The sequence below is a fragment of the Cetorhinus maximus genome, chromosome 17, assembly GCF_964194155.1.
Source record: "Cetorhinus maximus chromosome 17, sCetMax3.hap1.1, whole genome shotgun sequence".
NCBI classification, from domain to species: domain Eukaryota; kingdom Metazoa; phylum Chordata; class Chondrichthyes; order Lamniformes; family Cetorhinidae; genus Cetorhinus; species Cetorhinus maximus.
The window spans coordinates 78,474,322-78,499,501 of NC_135895.1; the positions used below are offsets into that span (position 1 = coordinate 78,474,322).

The 25,180-nt window shown below is 58.7% G+C and overlaps 1 protein-coding gene across 7 annotated transcripts in view; it reads right to left on the bottom strand.

Moving 5' to 3' along the window:
* The window catches only part of LOC144692531 (retinoic acid receptor RXR-gamma-A-like), a 258,889-nt gene that overhangs the window by 85,907 nt on the left and 147,802 nt on the right, over positions 1-25,180 (bottom strand). For 6 of the 7 annotated variants that reach the window (XM_078561502.1, XM_078561500.1, XM_078561501.1 and 3 more), the window contains exons 8-9: positions 24,672-24,763; positions 23,890-23,995 (exon numbers count right to left, since the gene is read on the bottom strand). In XM_078561502.1, coding sequence (XP_078417628.1) covers positions 23,890-23,995; positions 24,672-24,763 — 198 coding nt within the window. Of the gene's footprint in view, positions 1-23,885; positions 23,996-24,671; positions 24,764-25,180 lie in introns of those variants that run through there. The other variant, XM_078561503.1, reaches the window with a different exon arrangement.

Below are 25,180 nucleotides of genomic sequence, written 5' to 3' on the forward strand. Positions count from 1 at the left end.
ACGCGCAGGCACAGTTTCTCTCACACACACGCACGCAGGCAAAGTCACACACACACGCACGCGCAGGTACAGTCTCTCTCACACACACGCACGCGCAGGCACAGTCTCTCTCACACACACGCACGCGCAGGCACAGTCTCTCTCACACACACACGCACGCGCAGGCACAGTCTCTCTCACACACACGCACAGGCACAGTCTCTCTCACACACGCACGCACGGGCACAGTCTCTCACACACACACGGGCACAGACTCACACACACAGGCACGCGCAGGCACAGTCTCTCTCACACACGCACACACAGGCACAGTCTCTCTCACACACACGCACGCGCAGTCACAGTCTCTCTCACACACACGCACGCGCCGGCACAGTCTCTCTCTCACACATGCACGCGCAGGAACAGTCTCTCTCACACACACGCACACACAGGCACAGTCTCTCTCACACACACGCACGCGCAGTCACAGTCTCTCTCACACACACGCACGCGCCGGCACAGTCTCTCTCTCACACATGCACGCGCAGGAACAGTCTCTCTCACACACACGCACGCGCAAGCACAGTTTCTCTCACACACATGCATACATAGGCACAGTCTCTCTCACACACACACACGCGCAGGCACAGTCTCTCTCACACACACGCACGCGCAGGCACAGTCTCTCTCACACACACGCACGCGCAGGCACAGTCTCTCACACACACGCACACACAGGCACAGTCTCTCACACACACGCACACACAGGCACAGATTCTCTCACACACACGCGCGCAGTCAAAGTCTCACACACACGCACGCGCGGGCACAGTCTCTCTCACACACACAGGTGCGCAGGCACAGTCTCTCTCACACACAGGCACTCACAGGCACAGTCTCTATCACACATGCACACAAAGGCACAGTCTCTCTCACACACAGGCACGCAGGCACAGTCTCTCTCACACACACGCACGCGCAGGCACAGTCTCTCTCACACACGCACGCGCAGGCACAGTCTCTCTCACACACACACGCACGCGCAGGCACAGTCTCTCTCACACACGCACGCGCAGGCACAGTCTCTCTCACACACACGCACGCACAGGCACAGTCTCCCTCTCACACACAGGCGCGCATGCACAGTCTCTCTCACACACACGCACGCACAGGCACAATCACTCTCTCACACACAGGCGCGCAGGCACAGTCTCTCACACACAGGCGCGCAGGTACAGTCTCTCTCACACACACGCACGCGCAGGCACAATCTCACACACACACGCAGGCACAGTCTCTCACACACAGACACAGGCGCGCAGTCACAGTCTCTCACACACGCACGCGCAAGCATAGTCTCTCTCACACACAGGCACGCAGGCACAGTCTCTCTCACACACACGCACGCACAGGCACAGTCTCACACACGCACGCGCAGGCACAGTCTCACACACACGCACGCGCAGGCACAGTCTCTCTCACACACACGCACGCACAGGCACAGCCTCTCTCACACACACGCACGCGCAGTCACAGTCACACACACACACAGGCGCGCAGTCACAGTCTCTCTCACACACGCACGCGCAAGCATAGTCTCTCTCACACACAGGCGCGCAGGCTCAGTCTCTCTCACACACACGCACGCACAGGCACAGTCTCTCTCACACACGCACGCGCAGGCACAGTCTCACACACACGCACGCGCAGGCACAGTCTCTCACACACACGCACGCACAGGCACAGCCTCTCTCACACACACACGCACGGGCACAGTCTCTCACACACACACGGGCACAGTCTCACACACACAGGCACGCGCAGGCACAGTCTCTCACTCACACGCACGCGCAGGCACAGTCTCTCACACACACACACACACGCACGGGCACAGTCTCTCTCACACACACACATGCGCAGGCACAGTCTCTCTCACACACACACGCACGCGCAGGCACAGTCTCTCTCTCACACACGCACGCGCAGGCACAGTCTCTCTCACACACACGCACGCGCAGGCACAGTCTCTCACACACACACACACACGCACGGGCACAGTCTCTCTCACACACACACGCGCAGGCACAGTCTCTCTCACACACACACGCATGCGCAGGCACAGTCTGTCTCTCTCACACACACACACACGCGCAGGCACAGTCTCTCACACACACACGCACGCGCAGGCACAGTCTCTCTCACACACACACACGCACGCGTAGGCACAGTCTCTCTCACACACACGCACGCGCAGGCATAGTCTCTCTCACACACACACGCGCAGGCACAGACTCTCACACACACACGCGCAGGCACAGTCTCTCACACACATGCACGCGCAGGCACAGTCTCTCACACACACACGCACGCATATGCACAGTCTCTCCCTCACACACACGCACGCGCAGGCATAGTCTCTCACACACACACGCACGCGCAGGCACAGTCTCTCTCACACACACACACACGCGCAGGCACAGTCTCTCACACACAGGCGCGCAGGCACAGTCTCTCACACACACGCATGCGCAGGCACAGTCTCTCTCACACACACGCATGCGCAGGCACAGTCTCTCACACACACGCACGCGCAGGCACAGTCTCTCTCACACACACGCATGCGCAGGCACAGTCTCTCACACACACACGCACGCGCAGGCACAGTCTCTATCACACACACACGCACAGGCACAGTCTCTCTCACACACACACGCGCAGGCACAGTCTCTCACACACACACGCACGCACAGGCACAGTCTCTCTCACACACATACACACACACACAGGCACAGTCTCTCTCACACACACGCACGCACAGGCACAGTCTCTCTCACACACACACACACACACACACGCGCAGGCACAGTCCCTCTCTCACACACGCACGCGCAGGCACAGTCTCTCACACACACACACGCACGCGCAGGCACAGTCTCTCTCACACACATGCACGCACAGGCACAGTCTCTCTCACACACACGCACGCACAGGCACAGTCTCTCTCACACACACACACGCACGCACAGGCACAGTCTCTCTCACACACACACGCACGCGCAGGCACAGTCTCTCTCACACACACACACGCACGCACAGGCACAGTCTCTCTCTCACACACACACGCACGCACAGGCACAGTCTCTCACACACACACACGCGCGCAGGCACAGTCTCTCTCTCACACACAGGCGTGCAGGCACAGTCTCTCTCACATACATGCACGCGAAGGCACAGTCTCTCTCTCACACACAGCTGCGCAGGCACAGTCTCTCTCACACACACGCATGCGCAGGCACAGTCTCTCACACACACACGCACGCGCAGGCACAGTCTCTCTCACACACAGGCACGCACAGGCACAGTCTCTATCACACACGCACACGCAGGCACAGTCTCTCTCACACACAGGCGCGCAGGCACAGTCTCTCACACACACACGCACGGGCACAGTCTCTCTCACACACACGCACGCGAAGGCACAGTCTCTCTCACACACACGCACGCACAGGCACAGTCTACCTCTCACACACAGGCGCGCATGCACAGTCTCTCTCACACACACGCACGCACAGGCACAGTCTCTCTCTCACACACAGGCGCGCAGGCACAGTCTCTCACACACGCACACGCACGCGCAGGCACAGTCTCTCTCACACACACGCACGCGCAGGCACAGTCTCTCTCTCACACACGCACGCGCAGGCACAGTCTCTCTCTCTCACACAGGCGCGCAGGCACAGCCTCTCTCACATACACGCATGCGCAGGCACAGTCTCTCACACACACACACGCACGCGCAGGCACAGTCTCTCTCACACACACACGCACGCGCAGGCACAGTCTCTCTCACACACACACACACACGCACGCGCAGGCACAGTCTCTCTCTCTCACACAGGCGCGCAGGCACAGCCTCTCTCACATACACGCATGCGCAGGCACAGTCTCTCACACACACACACGCACGCGCAGGCACAGTCTCTCTCTCACACACACGCACGCGCAGTCACAGTCTCTCTCACACACACGCACGCGCCGGCACAGTCTCTCTCTCACACATGCACGCGCAGGAACAGTCTCTCTCACACACACGCACACACAGGCACAGTCTCTCTCACACACACGCACGCGCAGTCACAGTCTCTCTCACACACACGCACGCGCCGGCACAGTCTCTCTCTCACACATGCACGCGCAGGAACAGTCTCTCTCACACACACGCACGCGCTAGCACAGTTTCTCTCACACACATGCATACATAGGCACAGTCTCTCTCACACACACACACGCGCAGGCACAGTCTCTCTCACACACACGCACGCGCAGGCACAGTCTCTCTCACACACACGCACGCGCAGGCACAGTCTCTCACACACACGCACACACAGGCACAGTCTCTCACACACACGCACACACAGGCACAGATTCTCTCACACACACGCGCGCAGTCAAAGTCTCACACACACGCACGCGCGGGCACAGTCTCACACACACAGGTGCGCAGGCACAGTCTCTCTCACACACAGGCACTCACAGGCACAGTCTCTATCACACATGCACACAAAGGCACAGTCTCTCTCACACACAGGCACGCAGGCACAGTCTCTCTCACACACACGCACGCGCAGGCACAGTCTCTCTCACACACGCACGCGCAGGCACAGTCTCTCTCACACACACACGCACGCGCAGGCACAGTCTCTCTCACACACGCACGCGCAGGCACAGTCTCTCTCACACACACGCACGCACAGGCACAGTCTCCCTCTCACACACAGGCGCGCATGCACAGTCTCTCTCACACACACGCACGCACAGGCACAATCACTCTCTCACACACAGGCGCGCAGGCACAGTCTCTCACACACAGGCGCGCAGGTACAGTCTCTCTCACACACACGCACGCGCAGGCACAATCTCACACACACACGCAGGCACAGTCTCTCACACACAGACACAGGCGCGCAGTCACAGTCTCTCACACACGCACGCGCAAGCATAGTCTCTCTCACACACAGGCACGCAGGCACAGTCTCTCTCACACACACGCACGCACAGGCACAGTCTCTCTCTCTCACACAGGCGCGCAGGCACAGCCTCTCTCACATACACGCATGCGCAGGCACAGTCTCTCACACACACACACGCACGCGCAGGCACAGTCTCTCTCACACACACACGCACGCGCAGGCACAGTCTCTCTCACACACACACACACACGCACGCGCAGGCACAGTCTCTCTCTCTCACACAGGCGCGCAGGCACAGCCTCTCTCACATACACGCATGCGCAGGCACAGTCTCTCACACACACACACGCACGCGCAGGCACAGTCTCTCTCTCACACACACGCACGCGCAGTCACAGTCTCTCTCACACACACGCACGCGCCGGCACAGTCTCTCTCTCACACATGCACGCGCAGGAACAGTCTCTCTCACACACACGCACACACAGGCACAGTCTCTCTCACACACACGCACGCGCAGTCACAGTCTCTCTCACACACACGCACGCGCCGGCACAGTCTCTCTCTCACACATGCACGCGCAGGAACAGTCTCTCTCACACACACGCACGCGCTAGCACAGTTTCTCTCACACACATGCATACATAGGCACAGTCTCTCTCACACACACACGCGCGCAGGCACAGTCTCTCTCACACACACACACGCGCAGGCACAGTCTCTCTCACACACACGCACGCGCAGGCACAGTCTCTCACACACACGCACACACAGGCACAGTCTCTCACACACACGCACACACAGGCACAGATTCTCTCACACACACGCGCGCAGTCAAAGTCTCACACACACGCACGCGCGGGCACAGTCTCTCTCACACACACAGGTGCGCAGGCACAGTCTCTCTCACACACAGGCACTCACAGGCACAGTCTCTATCACACATGCACACAAAGGCACAGTCTCTCTCACACACAGGCACGCAGGCACAGTCTCTCTCACACACACGCACGCGCAGGCACAGTCTCTCTCACACACGCACGCGCAGGCACAGTCTCTCTCACACACACACGCACGCGCAGGCACAGTCTCTCTCACACACGCACGCGCAGGCACAGTCTCTCTCACACACACGCACGCACAGGCACAGTCTCCCTCTCACACACAGGCGCGCATGCACAGTCTCTCTCACACACACGCACGCACAGGCACAATCACTCTCTCACACACAGGCGCGCAGGCACAGTCTCTCACACACAGGCGCGCAGGTACAGTCTCTCTCACACACACGCACGCGCAGGCACAATCTCACACACACACGCAGGCACAGTCTCTCACACACAGACACAGGCGCGCAGTCACAGTCTCTCACACACGCACGCGCAAGCATAGTCTCTCTCACACACAGGCACGCAGGCACAGTCTCTCTCACACACACGCACGCACAGGCACAGTCTCACACACGCACGCGCAGGCACAGTCTCACACACACGCACGCGCAGGCACAGTCTCTCTCACACACACGCACGCACAGGCACAGCCTCTCTCACACACACGCACGCGCAGTCACAGTCACACACACACACAGGCGCGCAGTCACAGTCTCTCTCACACACGCACGCGCAAGCATAGTCTCTCTCACACACAGGCGCGCAGGCTCAGTCTCTCTCACACACACGCACGCACAGGCACAGTCTCTCTCACACACGCACGCGCAGGCACAGTCTCACACACACGCACGCGCAGGCACAGTCTCTCTCACACACACGCACGCACAGGCACAGCCTCTCTCACACACACGCACGCGCAGTCACAGTCTCTCTCACACACACGCACGCGCAGGCACAGTCTCTCTCACACATGCACGCGCAGGCACAGTCTCTCTCACACACACACGCACGGGCACAGTCTCTCACACACACACGGGCACAGTCTCACACACACAGGCACGCGCAGGCACAGTCTCTCACTCACACGCACGCGCAGGCACAGTCTCTCACACACACACACACACACGCACGGGCACAGTCTCTCTCACACACACACATGCGCAGGCACAGTCTCTCTCACACACACACGCACGCGCAGGCACAGTCTCTCTCTCACACACGCACGCGCAGGCACAGTCTCTCTCACACACACGCACGCGCAGGCACAGTCTCTCACACACACACACACACGCACGGGCACAGTCTCTCTCACACACACACGCGCAGGCACAGTCTCTCTCACACACACACGCATGCGCAGGCACAGTCTGTCTCTCTCACACACACACACACGCGCAGGCACAGTCTCTCACACACACACGCACGCGCAGGCACAGTCTCTCTCACACACACACACGCACGCGTAGGCACAGTCTCTCTCACACACACGCACGCGCAGGCATAGTCTCTCTCACACACACACGCGCAGGCACAGACTCTCACACACACACGCGCAGGCACAGTCTCTCACACACATGCACGCGCAGGCACAGTCTCTCACACACACACGCACGCATATGCACAGTCTCTCCCTCACACACACGCACGCGCAGGCATAGTCTCTCACACACACACGCACGCGCAGGCACAGTCTCTCTCACACACACACACACGCGCAGGCACAGTCTCTCACACACAGGCGCGCAGGCACAGTCTCTCACACACACGCATGCGCAGGCACAGTCTCTCTCACACACACGCATGCGCAGGCACAGTCTCTCACACACACGCACGCGCAGGCACAGTCTCTCTCACACACACGCATGCGCAGGCACAGTCTCTCACACACACACGCACGCGCAGGCACAGTCTCTATCACACACACACGCACAGGCACAGTCTCTCTCACACACACACGCGCAGGCACAGTCTCTCACACACACACGCACGCACAGGCACAGTCTCTCTCACACACATACACGCACACACAGGCACAGTCTCTCTCACACACACGCACGCACAGGCACAGTCTCTCTCACACACACACACACACACACACGCGCAGGCACAGTCCCTCTCTCACACACGCACGCGCAGGCACAGTCTCTCACACACACACACGCACGCGCAGGCACAGTCTCTCTCACACACATGCACGCACAGGCACAGTCTCTCTCACACACACGCACGCACAGGCACAGTCTCTCTCACACACACACACGCACGCACAGGCACAGTCTCTCTCACACACACACGCACGCGCAGGCACAGTCTCTCTCACACACACACACGCACGCACAGGCACAGTCTCTCTCTCACACACACACGCACGCACAGGCACAGTCTCTCACACACACACACGCGCGCAGGCACAGTCTCTCTCTCACACACAGGCGTGCAGGCACAGTCTCTCTCACATACATGCACGCGAAGGCACAGTCTCTCTCTCACACACAGCTGCGCAGGCACAGTCTCTCTCACACACATGCATGCGCAGGCACAGTCTCTCACACACACACGCACGCGCAGGCACAGTCTCTCTCACACACAGGCACGCACAGGCACAGTCTCTATCACACACGCACACGCAGGCACAGTCTCTCTCACACACAGGCGCGCAGGCACAGTCTCTCACACACACACGCACGGGCACAGTCTCTCTCACACACACGCACGCGAAGGCACAGTCTCTCTCACACACACGCACGCACAGGCACAGTCTACCTCTCACACACAGGCGCGCATGCACAGTCTCTCTCACACACACGCACGCACAGGCACAGTCTCTCTCTCACACACAGGCGCGCAGGCACAGTCTCTCACACACGCACACGCACGCGCAGGCACAGTCTCTCTCACACACACGCACGCGCGGGCACAGTCTCTCTCTCACACACAAGTGCGCAGGCACAGTCTCTCTCACACACAGGCACAGTCTCTATCACACACGCACACGCAGGCACAGTCTCTCTCTCACACACAAGCGCGCAGGCACAGTCTCTCTCTCACACACACGCATGCGCAGGCACAGTCTCTTTCACACACACGCATGCGCAGGCACCGTCTCTTTCACACACACGCATGCGCAGGCACAGTCTCTCACACACACGCACACACAGGCACAATCTCTCTCTCACACACGCACGCACAGGCACAGTCTCTCACAGACACACGCACGCACAGGCATAATCTCTCTCTCACACACACGCACGCGCAGGCACAGTCTCTCTCACATACACGCACGCACAGGCACAGTCTCTCTCACACATGCACGCGCAGGCACAGCCTCTCTCACACACAGGTGCGCAGGCACAGTCTCTCTCACACACACACACACACACACGCACAGGCACAGTCTCTCTCACACACACGCACGCGCAGGCACAGTCTCTCACACACACACACAAGCGCGCAGGCACAGTCTCTCTCACACACACAAGCGCGCAGGCACAGTCTCTCTCACACACACACACGCGCAGGCACAGTCTCTCTCACACACACACACGCGCAGGCACAGTCTCTCTCTCACTCACACGCACGCACAGTCTCTCACACACACACAAGCGTGCAAGCACAGTCTCTCACACACACACGCACGCGCAGGCACAGTCTCTCTCTCACACACAAGCGCGCAGGCACAGTCTCTCTCACTCACACGCACGCGCAGGCACAGTCTCTCTCACACACACACGCACGCGCAGGCACAGTCTCTCACACACACACGCACGCGCAGGCACAGTCTCTCTCTCACACACACACACACGCGCAAACACAGTCTCTCACACACACGCACGCGCAGGCACAGTCTCTCTCACACACGCACGGGCACAGTCCCTCACACACACGCACGCGCAGGCACAGTCTCTCTCACAAACACACACACACGCACGCGCAGGCACAATCTCTCACACACACACACACAGGCGCAGGCACAGTCTCTCTCATACACACACACACGCGCAGGCACAGTCTCTCACACACACACAAGCGCGCAGGCACAGTCTCTCACACACACACGCACGCGCAGGCACAGTCTCTCTCTCACACACACACGCGCAGGCACAGTCTCTCTCTCACACACACACGCACGCGCAAACACAGTCTCTCTCACACGCGCATGGGCACAGTCCCTCACACACACGCACGCGCAGGCACAGTCTCTCTCACACACGCACGGGCACAGTCCCTCACACACACGCACGCGCAGGCACAGTCTCTCTCACACACACACACACACACACACACACACACAGGCACAGTCTCTCTCACACACACGCATGCGCAGGCACAGTCTCTCACACACACACGCACGCGCAGGCACAGTCTCTCTCACACACACACGCACGCACAGGCACAGTCTCTCTCACACATGCACGCGCAGGCACAGTCTCTCTCACACACATGCACGCACAAGCACAGTCTCTCTCACACATGCACGCGCAGGCACAGTGTCTCTCACACATGCACGCGCAGGCACAGTCTCTCTCACACACACACGCACAGGCACAGTCTCTCTCACACACACGCATGCGCAGGCACAGTCTCTCTCACACACACACACACGCACGCGCAGGCACAGTCTCTCTCACGCACACACGCACGCACAGGCACAGTCTCTCTCACACACACACACACACAGGCACAGTCTCTCTCACACACACGCATGCGCAGGCACAGTCTCTCACACACACACGCACGCGCAGGCACAGTCTCTCTCACACACACACGCACGCACAGGCACAGTCTCTCTCACACACACACACGCACGCACAGGCACAGTCTCTCACACACACACACACGCACGCGCAGGCAAGTCTCTCACACACACACGCGCAGGCACAGTCTCTCTCACACACACACACACACACACAGGCACAGTCTCTCTCACACACACACAAGCACGCAGGCACAGTCTCTCTCACACACACGCACGTACAGGCACAGTCTCTCTCACACACACACACACACACACACACACACACACACAGGCACAGTCTCTCTCACACATGCACGCGCAGGCACAGTCTCTCACACACACACACACAGGCACAGTCTCTCTCTCACACACACACACACAGGCACAGTCTCTCTCACACATGCACGCGCAGGCACAGTCTCTCTCACACACACGCACGCACAGGCACAGTGTCTCTCACACATGCACGCGCAGGCACAGTCTCTCTCTCTCACACACACACACGCACGCGCAGGCACAGTCTCTCTCACACACAGGTGCGCAAACACAGTCTCTCACACACACGCACGCGCAGGCACAGTCTCTCTCACACACGCACGGGCACAGTCCCTCACACACACGCACGCGCAGGCACAGTCTCTCTCACAAACACACACACACGCACGCGCAGGCACAATCTCTCACACACACACACACACAGGCGCAGGCACAGTCTCTCTCATACACACACACACGCGCAGGCACAGCCTCTCTCACTCACACGCACGCACAGTCTCTCACACACACACAAGCGCGCAGGCACAGTCTCACACACACACGCACGCGCAGGCACAGTCTCTCTCTCACACACAAGCGCGCAGGCACAGTCTCACTCACACGCACGCGCAGGCACAGTCTCTCACACACACACAAGCGCGCAGGCACAGTCACTCACACACACACGAACGCGCAGGCACAGTCTCTCTCTCACACACACACGCGCAGGCACAGTCTCTCTCTCACACACACACGCACGCGCACAGTCTCTCTCACACGCGCATGGGCACAGTCCCTCACACACACGCACGCGCAGGCACAGTCTCTCTCACACACGCACGGGCACAGTCCCTCACACACACGCACGCGCAGGCACAGTCTCTCTCACACACAAGCGCGCAGGCACAGTCTATCTCTCACACACACGCACGCGCAGGCACAGTCTCTCTCTCACACACACGCACACGCAGGCACAGTCTCTCTCTCACACACGCACGCACGCGCAGGCACAGTCTCTCTCACACACGCACGGGCACAGTCCCTCACACACACGCACGCGCAGGCACAGTCTCTCTCTCACACACACGCACGCGCAGGCACAGTCTCTCTCACACACGCACGGGCACAGTCCCTCACACACACGCACGCGCAGGCACAGTCTCTCACACACACGCACGTGCAGGCACAGTCTCTCTCACACACACGCACGTGCAGGCACAGTCTCTCTCACACACACGCACGCGCAGGCACAGTCTCTCTCACACACACGCACGCGCAGGCACAGTCTCTCACACACACACGCACGCACGCGCAGGCACAGTCTCTCTCACACACACACACACGCACGCGCAGGCACAGTCTCTCTCACACACACGCACGCGCAGGCACAGTCTCTCTCACACACAAGTGCGCAGGCACAGTCTATCTCTCACACACACGCACGCGCAGGCACAGTCTCTCTCTCACACACATGCACGCGCAGGCACAGTCTCTCTCTCAAACACGCACACACGCGCAGGCACAGTCTCTCTCACACACGCACGGGCACAGTCCCTCACACACACGCACGCGCAGGCACAGTCTCTCTCTCACACACACGCACGCGCAGGCACAGTCTCTCACACACGCACGGGCACAGTCCCTCACACACACGCACGCGCAGGCACAGTCTCTCTCACACACACGCACGTGCAGGCACAGTCTCTCTCACACACACGCACGCGCAGGCACAGTCTCTCACACACACACGCACGCACGCACAGGCACAGTCTCTCTCACACACACACACACGCACGCGCAGGCACAGTCTCTCTCACACACACAAGCGCGCAGGCACAGTCTCTCTCACACACACGCACGCACAGGCACAGTCTCTCTCACACATGCACGCGCAGGCACAGCCTCTCTCACACACAGGTGCGCAGGCACAGTCTCTCTCACACACACACGCACAGGCACAGTCTCTCTCACACACACACACACACAGGCACAGTCTCTCTCACACACACACACACACACAGGCACAGTCTCTCTCACACATGCACGCGCAGGCACAGTCTCTCTCACACACAGGTGCGCAGGCACAGTCTCTCTCACACACACACACACACAGGCACAGTCTCTCTCACACACACGCACGCGCAGGCACAGTCTCTCTCACACACACACACACGCACGCGCAGGCACAGTCTCTCTCACACACACACACACACACACACAGGCACAGTCTCTCACACACACGCACACGCAGGCAAGTCTCTCACACACACACGCGCAGGCACAGTCTCTCACACACATGCACGTGCAGGCAAGTCTCTCACACACACACGCGCAGGCACAGTCTCTCTCACACACACGCACGCGCAGGCACAGTCTCTCTCGCACACACGCACGCGCAGGCACAGTCTCTCACACACCACACACGCACGCGCAGGCACAGTCTCTCTCACTCACACGCACGCACAGTCTCTCACACACACACGCACGCGCAGGCACAGTCTCTCTCACACACACACACGCGCAGGCACAGTCTCTCTCTCACACACACGCACGCGCAGGCACAGTCTCACACACACACACACACAAGCACACACAGGCACAGTCTCTCTCTCACACACGCACGGGCACAGTCCCTCACACACACGCACGTGCAAACACAGTCTCTCTCACACACGCACGGGCACAGTCCCTCACACACACGCACGCGCAGGCACAGTCTCTATCACACACGCACGGGCACAGTCCCTCACACACACGCACGCGCAGGCACAGTCTCTCTCACACACAAGCGCGCAGGCACAGTCTCTCTCACACACACACACACGCACGCGCAGGCACAGTCTCTCTCACACACACAAGCGCGCAGGCACAGTCTCTCTCACACACACGCACGCACAGGCACAGTCTCTCTCACACATGCACGCGCAGGCACAGCCTCTCTCACACACAGGTGCGCAGGCACAGTCTCTCTCACACACACACACGCACAGGCACAGTCTCTCTCTCACACACACACACACACAGGCACAGTCTCTCTCACACACACACACACACAGGCACAGTCTCTCTCACACATGCACGCGCAGGCACAGACTCTCTCACACACAGGTGCGCAGGCACAGTCTCTCTCACACACACACACACACAGGCACAGTCTCTCTCACACACACGCACGCGCAGGCACAGACTCTCTCTCACACACACACACACGCACGCGCAGGCACAGTCTCTCTCACACACACACACACACACACACACACAGGCACAGTCTCTCTCTCACACACGCATGCGCAGGCACAGTCTCTCACACACACACGCACGCGCAGGCACAGTCTCTCTCACACACACATGCACGCACAGGCACAGTCTCTCTCACACATGCACGCGCAGGCACAGTCTCTCTCACACACACGCACGCACAAGCACAGTCTCTCTCACACATGCACGTGCAGGCACAGCCTCTCTCACACACAGGTGCGCAGGCACAGTCTCTCTCACACACACACACGCACAGGCACAGTCTCTCTCACACACACACACACACAGGCACAGTCTCTCTCACACACACACACACACACAGGCACAGTCTCTCTCACACATGCACGCGCAGGCACAGTCTCTCTCACACACAGCTGCGCAGGCACAGTCTCTCTCACACACACACACGCACGCACAGGCACAGTCTCTCACACACACACACACGCACGCGCAGGCAAGTCTCTCACACACACACGCGCAGGCACAGTCTCTCTCACACACACACACACACACACACAGGCACAGTCTCTCTCACACACACACGCACGCGCAGGCACAGTCTCTCTCACACACACGCACGTACAGGCACAGTCTCTCTCACACACACACACACACACACACACACACACACACAGGCACAGTCTCTCTCACACATGCACGCGCAGGCACAGTCTCTCACACACACACACAGGCACAGTCTCTCTCTCACACACACACACACAGGCACAGTCTCTCTCACACATGCACGCGCAGGCACAGTCTCTCTCACACACACGCACGCACAGGCACAGTGTCTCTCACACATGCACGCGCAGGCACAGTCTCTCTCACACACAGGTGCGCAGGCACAGTCTCTCTCACACACACGCATGCGCAGGCACAGTCTCTCTCTCTCACACACACACACGCACGCGCAGGCACAGTCTCTCTCACACACAGGTGCGCAAGCACAGTCTCTCTCACACACGCACACACACAGGCACAGTCTCTCTCACACACACACACACGCAGGCACAGTCTCTCACACACACACACACACACGCACGCGCAGGCACAGTCTCACACACACACACACACGCACAGGCACAGTCTCTCACACACACGCACGCGCAGGCAAGTCTCTCTCACACACACGCGCAGGCACAGTCTCTCACACACATGCACGTGCAGGCAAGTCTCTCACACACACACGCGCAGGCACAGTCTCTCTCACACACGCACGCGCAGGCACAGTCTCTCTCGCACACACGCACGCGCAAGCACAGTCTCTCACACACCACACACGCACGCGCAGGCACAGTCTCTCTCACTCACACACACGCACAGTCTCTCACACACACACGCACGCGCAGGCACAGTCTCTCTCACACACACACACGCGCAGGCACAGTCTCTCTCTCACACACACGCACGCGCAGGCACAGTCTCTCACACACACACACAAGCACACACAGGCACAGTCTCTCTCTCACACGCACGGGCACAGTCCCTCACACACACGCACGTGCAAACACAGTCTCTCTCACACACGCACGGGCACAGTCCCTCACACACACGCACGCGCAGGCACAGTCTCTATCACACACGCACGGGCACAGTCCCTCACACACACGCACGCGCAGGCACAGTCTCTCTCACACACAAGCGCGCAGGCACAGTCTCTCTCACACACACACACACGCACGCGCAGGCACAGTCTCTCTCACACACACAAGCGCGCAGGCACAGTCTCTCTCACACACACGCACGCACAGGCACAGTCTCTCTCACACATGCACGCGCAGGCACAGCCTCTCTCACACACAGGTGCGCAGGCACAGTCTCTCTCACACACACACACGCGCAGGCACAGTCTCTCTCACACACACAAGCGCGCAGGCACAGTCTCTCTCACACACACGCACGCACAGGCACAGTCTCTCTCACACATGCACGCGCAGGCACAGCCTCTCTCACACACAGGTGCGCAGGAACAGTCTCTCTCACACACACACACGCACAGGCACAGTCTCTCTCACACACACACACACACACAGGCACAGTCTCTCTCACACACACACACAGGCACAGTCTCTCTCACACATGCATGCGCAGGCACAGTCTCTCTCACACACAGGTGCGCAGGCACAGTCTCTCTCACACACACACACACACAGGCACAGTCTCTCTCACACACACGCATGCGCAGGCACAGTCTCTCACACACACACGCACGCGCAGGCACAGTCTCTCTCACACACACACGCACGCACAGGCACAGTCACTCTCACACATGCACGCGCAGGCACAGTCTCACACACACGCACGCACAAGCACAGTCTCTCTCACACATGCACGCGCAGGCACAGCCTCTCTCACACACAGATGCGCAGGCACAGTCTCTCTCACACACACACACACACACACACAGGCACAGTCTCTCTCACATATGCACGCGCAGGCACAGTCTCTCTCACACACAGCAGCGCAGGCACAGTCTCTCTCACACACACACACACACAGGCACAGTCTCTCTCACACACACGCATGCGCAGGCACAGTCTCTCTCACACACACACACACACGCACGCGCAGGCACAGTCTCTCTCACACACACACGCACGCACAGGCACAGTCTCTCTCACACACACACACACACAGGCACAGTCTCTCTCACACACACGCATGCGCAGGCACAGTCTCTCACACACACACACACACGCGCAGGCACAGTCTCTCTCACACACACACGCATGCGCAGGCACAGTCTCTCACACACACACACACACACACGCGCAGGCACAGTCTCTCTCACACACACACACACACACACACAGGCACAGTCTCTCTCACACATGCACGGGCAGGCACAGTCTCTCTCACACACACGCACGCACAGGCACAGTGTCTCTCACACATGCACGCGCAGGCACAGTCTCTCTCACACACAGGTGCGCAGGCACAGTCTCTCTCACACACACGCATGCGCAGGCACAGTCTCTCTCTCTCACACACACACACGCACGCGCAGGCACAGTCTCTCTCACACACAGGTGCGCAGGCACAGTCTCTCTCACACACGCACACACACAGGCACAGTCTCTCTCACACACACACACGCAGGCACAGTCTCTCACAGACACGCACACACGCACGCGCAGGCACAGTCTCACACACACACACGCACAGGCACAGTCTCTCACACACATGCACGCGCAGGCAAGTCTCTCACACACACACGCGCAGGCACAGTCTCTCACACACATGCACGTGCAGGCAAGTCTCTCACACACACACGCGCAGGCACAGTCTCTCTCACACACACGCACGCGCAGGCACAGTCTCTCTCGCACACACGCACGCGCAGGCACAGTCTCTCACACACCACACACGCACGCGCAGGCACAGTCTCTCTCACTCACACGCACGCACAGTCTCTCACACACACACGCACGCGCAGGCACAGTCTCTCTCACACACACACACGCGCAGGCACAGTCTCTCTCTCACACACACGCACGCGCAGGCACAGTCTCTCACACACACACACACACACGCACACACAGGCACAGTCTCTCTCTCACACGCACGGGCACAGTCCCTCACACACACGCACGTGCAAACACAGTCTCTCTCACACACGCACGGGCACAGTCCCTCACACACACGCACGCGCAGGCACAGTCTCTATCACACACGCACGGGCACAGTCCCTCACACACACGCACGCGCAGGCACAGTCTCTCTCACACACAAGCGCGCAGGCACAGTCTCTCTCACACACAAGCGCGCAGGCACAGTCTCTATCACACACGCGCGGGCACAGTCCCTCACACACACGCACGCGCAGGCACAGTCTCTCTCACACACAAGCGCGCAGGTACAGTCTCTCTCACACACAAGCGCGCAGGCACAGTCTCTCACACACACGCACGCGCAGGCACAGTCTCTCTCTCACACACGTACGCACGCGCAGGCACAGTCTCTCTCACACACGCACGGGCACAGTCCCTCACACACACGCACGTGCAGGCACAGTCTCTCTCTCACACACACACAAGCGCAGGCACAGTCTCTCTCCCACACACGCACGCGCAGGCACAGTCTCTCTCTCACACACAAGTGCGCAGGCACAGTCTCTCTCTCACACACACGCATGCGCAGGCACAGTCTCTCACACACACACGCACGCGCAGGCACAGTCTCTCTCTCACACACAAGCGCGCAGGCACAGTCTCTCTCACACACAGGCACAGTCTCTATCACACACGCACACGCAGGCACAGTCTCTCACACACGCACGCACGCGCAGGCACAGTCTCTCACACACAGGCACAGTCTCTATCACACACATGCACGCGCAGGCACAGTCTCTCTCACACACGCACTCGCAGGCACAGTCTCTCTCTCACACACGCACGCACGGGCACAGTCTCTCTCACACACACGCACGGGCACAGTCCCTCACACACACGCACGCGCAGGCACAGTCTCACACACACACACGCACGCGCAGGCACAGTCTCTCTCTTACACACACGCACGCGCAGGCACAGTCTCTCTCTCACACACGCACGCACGCGCAGGCACAGTCTCTCTCACACACGCACGGGCACAGTCCCTCACACACACGCACGCACAGGCACAGTCTCTCTCACACACACGCACGCGCAGGCACAGTCTCTCTCACACACGCACGGGCACAGTCCCTCACACACACGCACGCGCAGGCACAGTCTCTATCACACACGCACGGGCACAGTCCCTCACACACACGCATGCGCAGGCACAGTCTCTCTCACAGACAAGCGCGCAGGCACAGTCTCTCTCACACACACGCATGCGCAGGCACAGTCTCTCTCACACACACGCACACGCAGGCACAGTCTCTCTCTCACACACACGCACGCGCAGGCACAGTCTCTCTCTCACACACGCACGCACGCGCAGGCACAGTCTCTATCACACACGCACGGGCACAGTCCCTCACACACACGCATGCGCAGGCACAGTCTCTCTCACAGACAAGCGCGCAGGCACAGTCTCTCTCTCACACACACGCACGCGCAGGCACAGTCTCTCTCTCACACACGCACGCACGCGCAGGCACAGTCTCTCTCACACACGCACGGGCACAGTCCCTCACACACACGCACGCGCAGGCACAGTCTCTCTCTCACACACACACACGCGCAGGCACAGTCTGTCTCTCACACACACACGCGCTAGCACAGTCTCTCTCACACACACACACACACACAGGCACAGTCTCTCACACACATACACGCGCAGGCACAGTCTCTCTCACACACACGCACGTACAGGCACAGTCTCTCTCACGCCCACACACACACAGGCATAGTCTCTCTCACACACACACACACACAGGCACAGTCTCTCTCACACATGCACGCGCAGGCACAGTCTCTCTCACACACACGCACGCACAGGCACAGTGTCTCTCACACATGCACGCGCAGGCACAGTCTCTCTCACACACAGGTGCGCAGGCACAGTCTCTCTCACACACACGCACGCGCAGGCACAGTCTCTCTCTCTCTCACACACACACACGCACGCGCAGGCACAGTCTCTCTCACACACCACAGGTGCGCAGGCACAGTCTCTCTCACACACACACACACACACACGCACAGTCTCTCTCACACACACACGCAGGCACAGTCTCTCACACACACACACATGCACGCGCAGGCACAGTCTCACACACACACACGCACGCACAGGCACAGTCTCTCACACACACGCACGCGCAGGCAAGTCTCTCACACACACACGCGCAGGCACAGTCTCTCACACACATGCACGCGCAGGCAAGTCTCTCACACACACACGCGCAGGCACAGTCTCTCTCACACACACGCACGCGCAGGCACAGTCTCTCACACACCACACACGCACGCGCAGGCACAGTCTCTCACACACCACACACGCACGCGCAGGCACAGTCTCTCTCACACACACACACACACGCACGCGCAGGCACAGTCTCTCTCTCACTCACACGCACGCAGGCACAGTCTCTCTCACACACACACGCACGCGCAGGCACAGTCTCTCACACACACACACACGCACACACAGGCACAGTCTCTCTCTCACACGCGCAGGCACAGTCTCTCTCTTACACACACAAGCGCGCAGGCACAGTCTCTCTCACACACGCACGGGCACAGTCCCTCACACACACGCACGCGCAGGCACAGTCTCTCTCTCACACACACACACACGCGCAGGCACAGTCTCTCTCCCACACACACGCACGCGCAGGCACAGTCTCTCTCTCACACACAAGCGCGCAGGCACAGTCTCTCTCTCACACACACGCATGCGCAGGCACAGTCTCTCACACACACACGCACGCGCAGGCACAGTCTCTCTCTCACACACAAGCGCGCTGGCACAGTCTCTCTCACACACAGGCACAGTCTCTATCACACACGCACACGCAGGCACAGTCTCTCTCTCACACACGCACGCACGCGCAGGCACAGTCTCTCTCACACACAGGCACGGTCTCTATCACACACATGCACGCGCAGGCACAGTCTCTTCACACACACGCATGCGCAGGCACAGTCTCTCACATACACACGCACGCACAGGCACAGTCTCTCTCACACACACACGCACACGCAGGCACGATCTCTCTCTCACACACACGCACGCGCAGGCACAGTCTCTCACACACAGGTGCGCAGGCACAGTCTCTCTCACACACACACACACACACACACACACACACACACACACACACACAGGCACAGTCTCTCTCACACACACACAGGCACAGTCTCTCTCACACACACACACACACACACACACAGGCACAGTTTCTCTCACACATGCACGCGCAGGCACAGTCTCTCTCACACACACGCACGCACAGGCACAGTCTCTCTCACACATGCACGCGCAGGCACAGTCTCTCTCACACACAGGTGCGCAGGCACAGTCTCTCTCACACACACACACAGGCACAGGCACAGTCTCTCTCACGCACACACACACACACACACAGGCACAGTCTCTCACACACACACACACACGCACGTGCAGGCACAGTCTCTCTCACACACACACGCACGCACAGGCACAGTCTCTCTCACACACACGCACGCACGCACAGGCACAGTCTCTCACACACACACACGCACGCGCAGGCAAGTCTCTCACACACACACACGCGCAGGCACAGTCTCTCTCACACATACACACACACACACACAGGCACAGTCTCTCTCACACATGCACGCGCAGGCACAGTCTCTCTCACACACACGCACGTACAGGCACAGTCTCTCTCACACACACACACAGGCACAGTCTCTCTCACACACACGCACGCACAGGCACAGTCTCTCTCACACACACGCACGCGCAGGCACAGTCTCTCTCACACACACGCACGCGCAGGCACAGTCTCTCTCACACACACGCACGCGCAGGCACAGTCTCTCTCACACACACGCACGCGCAGGCACAGTCTCTCTCACACACACGCACGCACAGGCACAGTCTCTCTCACACATGCACGCGCAGGCACAGTCTCTCTCACACACAGGTGCGCAGGCATAGTCTCACAAACACGCACGCCCAGGCACAGTCTCTCTCACACACGCACGCGCAGGCACAGTCTCTCACACATGCACGCGCAGGCACAGTCTCTCTCACACACACGCACGCACAGGCACAGTCTCTCTCACACATGCACGCGCAGGCACAGTCTCTCTCACACACAGGTGCGCAGGCACAGTCTCTCTCACACACACACACAGGCACAGGCACAGTCTCTCTCACGCACACACACACACACACACAGGCACAGTCTCTCACACACACACACACACGCACGTGCAGGCACAGTCTCTCTCACACACACACGCACGCACAGGCACAGTCTCTCTCACACACACGCACGCACGCACAGGCACAGTCTCTCACACACACACACGCACGCGCAGGCAAGTCTCTCACACACACACACGCGCAGGCACAGTCTCTCTCACACATACACACACACACACACAGGCACAGTCTCTCTCACACATGCACGCGCAGGCACAGTCTCTCTCACACACACGCACGTACAGGCACAGTCTCTCTCACACACACACACAGGCACAGTCTCTCTCACACACACGCACGCACAGGCACAGTCTCTCTCACACACACGCACGCGCAGGCACAGTCTCTCTCACACACACGCACGCGCAGGCACAGTCTCTCTCACACACACGCACGCGCAGGCACAGTCTCTCTCACACACACGCACGCGCAGGCACAGTCTCTCTCACACACACGCACGCACAGGCACAGTCTCTCTCACACATGCACGCGCAGGCACAGTCTCTCTCACACACAGGTGCGCAGGCATAGTCTCACAAACACGCACGCCCAGGCACAGTCTCTCTCACACACGCACGCGCAGGCACAGTCTCTCACACACACACGCGCGGGCACAGTCTCTCTCACACACATGCACGCGCAGGCACAGTCTCTCACACACAGGCATGCGCAGGCACAGTCTCTCACACACAGGCATGCGCAGGCACAGTCTCTCTCACACGCACGCATGCACAGGCACAGTCTCTCTCACACGCACGCATGAACAGGCACAGTCTCTCACACACACACGCACGCACAGGCACAGTCTCTCTTACACACACGCACGCGTAGGCACAGTCTCTCACACACACACGCACGCACAGGCACAGTCTCTCACACACACACGCACGCACAGGCACAGTCTCACACACAGATGCACGCGCAGGCACAGTCTCACACACAGACGCACGCGCAGGCACAGTCTCACACACAGACGCACGCGCAGGCACAGTCTCACACACAGACGCACGCGCAGGCACAGTCTCACACACAGACGCACGCGCAGGCACAGTCTCACACACAGACGCACGCGCAGGCACAGTCTCACACACACACACACGTGCAGACACAGTCTCACACACAGACGCACGCACAGACACAGTCTCACACACACATGCGCAGACACAGTCTCACACACACGCACGCGCACAGTCTCACACACACGCACGCGCAGGCACAGTCTCTCTCACACACGCACACGCAGGCACAGTCTCTCTCACACACACATGCACGCGCAGGCATAGTCTCACACACACACACGCACACGGAGGCACAGTCTCTCTCTTACACACACGCACGCGCAGGCACAGTCTCTCTCACACACACGTGCGGGCACAGTCTCTCTCACACACATGCACGCGCAGGCATAGTCTCTCACACACAGGCATGCGCAGGCACAGTCTCTCACATACACACGCACGCACAGGCACAGTCTCTCACACACACACGCACGCGCAGGCACAGTCTCTCACACACACACGCACGCGCAGGCACAGTCTCACACACAGACGCACGCGCAGGCACAGTTTCACACACAGACGCACGCGCAGGCACAGTCTCACACACAGACGCACGCGCAGGCACAGTCTCACACACAGACGCACGCGCAGGCACAGTCTCACACACAGACGCACGCGCAGGCACAGTCTCACACACAGACGCACGCGCAGGCACAGTCTCACACACAGACGCACGCGCAGGCACAGTCTCACACACAGACGCACGCGCAGGCACAGTCTCTCTCACACACACACACACGTGCAGACACAGTCACACACAGACGCACGCGCAGACACAGTCTCACACACACACATGCGCAGACAAAGTCTCACACATAGACGCACGTGCAGACACAGTCTCACACACACACACGCGCAGACACAGACACACACAGACACATAGAGTTCCTTACCGTCCAGGCTGGTCAGGGTACTTGTGTTTTGTATAAGCCTCTAGTGACGCATACACCTTTTCTCTCAGCGATTCCACTTCTCCTGGGTTTGACAAGCCTTTAGCATCTAAACAGCATGTTGAAAATATTCACGTTCACTTTAGAACATTAACATTACAGTTAAAATTTAGGTGTCTGCAATGTACAGAGCCTGAATAGACCAAATCCTTCACATAGACTATCAATGAGCGGAAATCCAGTGAAAAAACCTCGATGTTCAATGGATAAATCCTTTTCTTTTCATGCCCATTGCTTGGGATTCGAATCAGACAAACCTCTCCCCTTTCATTTCTATTATATAGAATCGCAATAAACAACTCACTTCCTATTTACTTCCAGTGTACAGAAATTCAATATAAATCTCAATGAATCAAACTCCTTCCTGTTCACTCCCACTGTACCCAGTACTTATACTGGGTTAAAACATTTCCAAAAATATTCTAACCCAGTGTTTGACACTTAGTCTGGTCAATTCACTGTTCCATTTCAGCTGTTGTCAGAGGTTCAGTCCAGCTCCCTAATCCTGTTGATGTAGAGTGTTAAGGATATGCTGGAGTGTTAATGAGATGTCTGCACTGAATGCTGAATGAGTGGTTCAATGGGTTGTGTGGCTGAGATGTGGAAGCTGGCTCCCTATTAGTTACAGATAGTAAACCCTTGATGCAGAGTTAGGATTTCCGCATGTTAGTTTATCCTAGTCTGGCAATGAACCCCACATTAGCGCGTCATGGTGTAGGCTGTACCTGGATTGAAGAGAACGATGGCTCTCAGGCACCCCAGCTCGGTCTTGTCCATCTGCATATCTTTCATCTTCGAAACTAATTCTGTCAGAACTCTATCAGGGCACACAGAAAGGAAAAGCAGTTATTGTCTCAAGCTCGCTCTGAGCTTGCTTCATTGTGGCTGCGCCTTCGTCTCTGAGCTCTGGAGTTCCCTCCCCAAACCAGTCTGCCGGTGTTCCTTTGAAATGTTCTTTGCTGAACATGGCCTGTTTGTTTCACTGTGGGGTATGTTGCTGATTGCTGCTCTTCACCCCTTTCTCTGCTATATAAATGCACATTGTTGTTGGCTTGGGGGGGGTGTGGGATGGCACAAGAGGGGTGTGCGACATCACAGGTTAGTTAAATACAGGGCTGAATTTGCGCTCTATTGAGTTCTCAGCCAGGCTGCAATGAGTGGACTCCCACTGGCTGGAAATAAAGTCAGAAGCAGGTGAGCTCCTATGAGCTGATTCCCTGTTGACCAGCCAGAA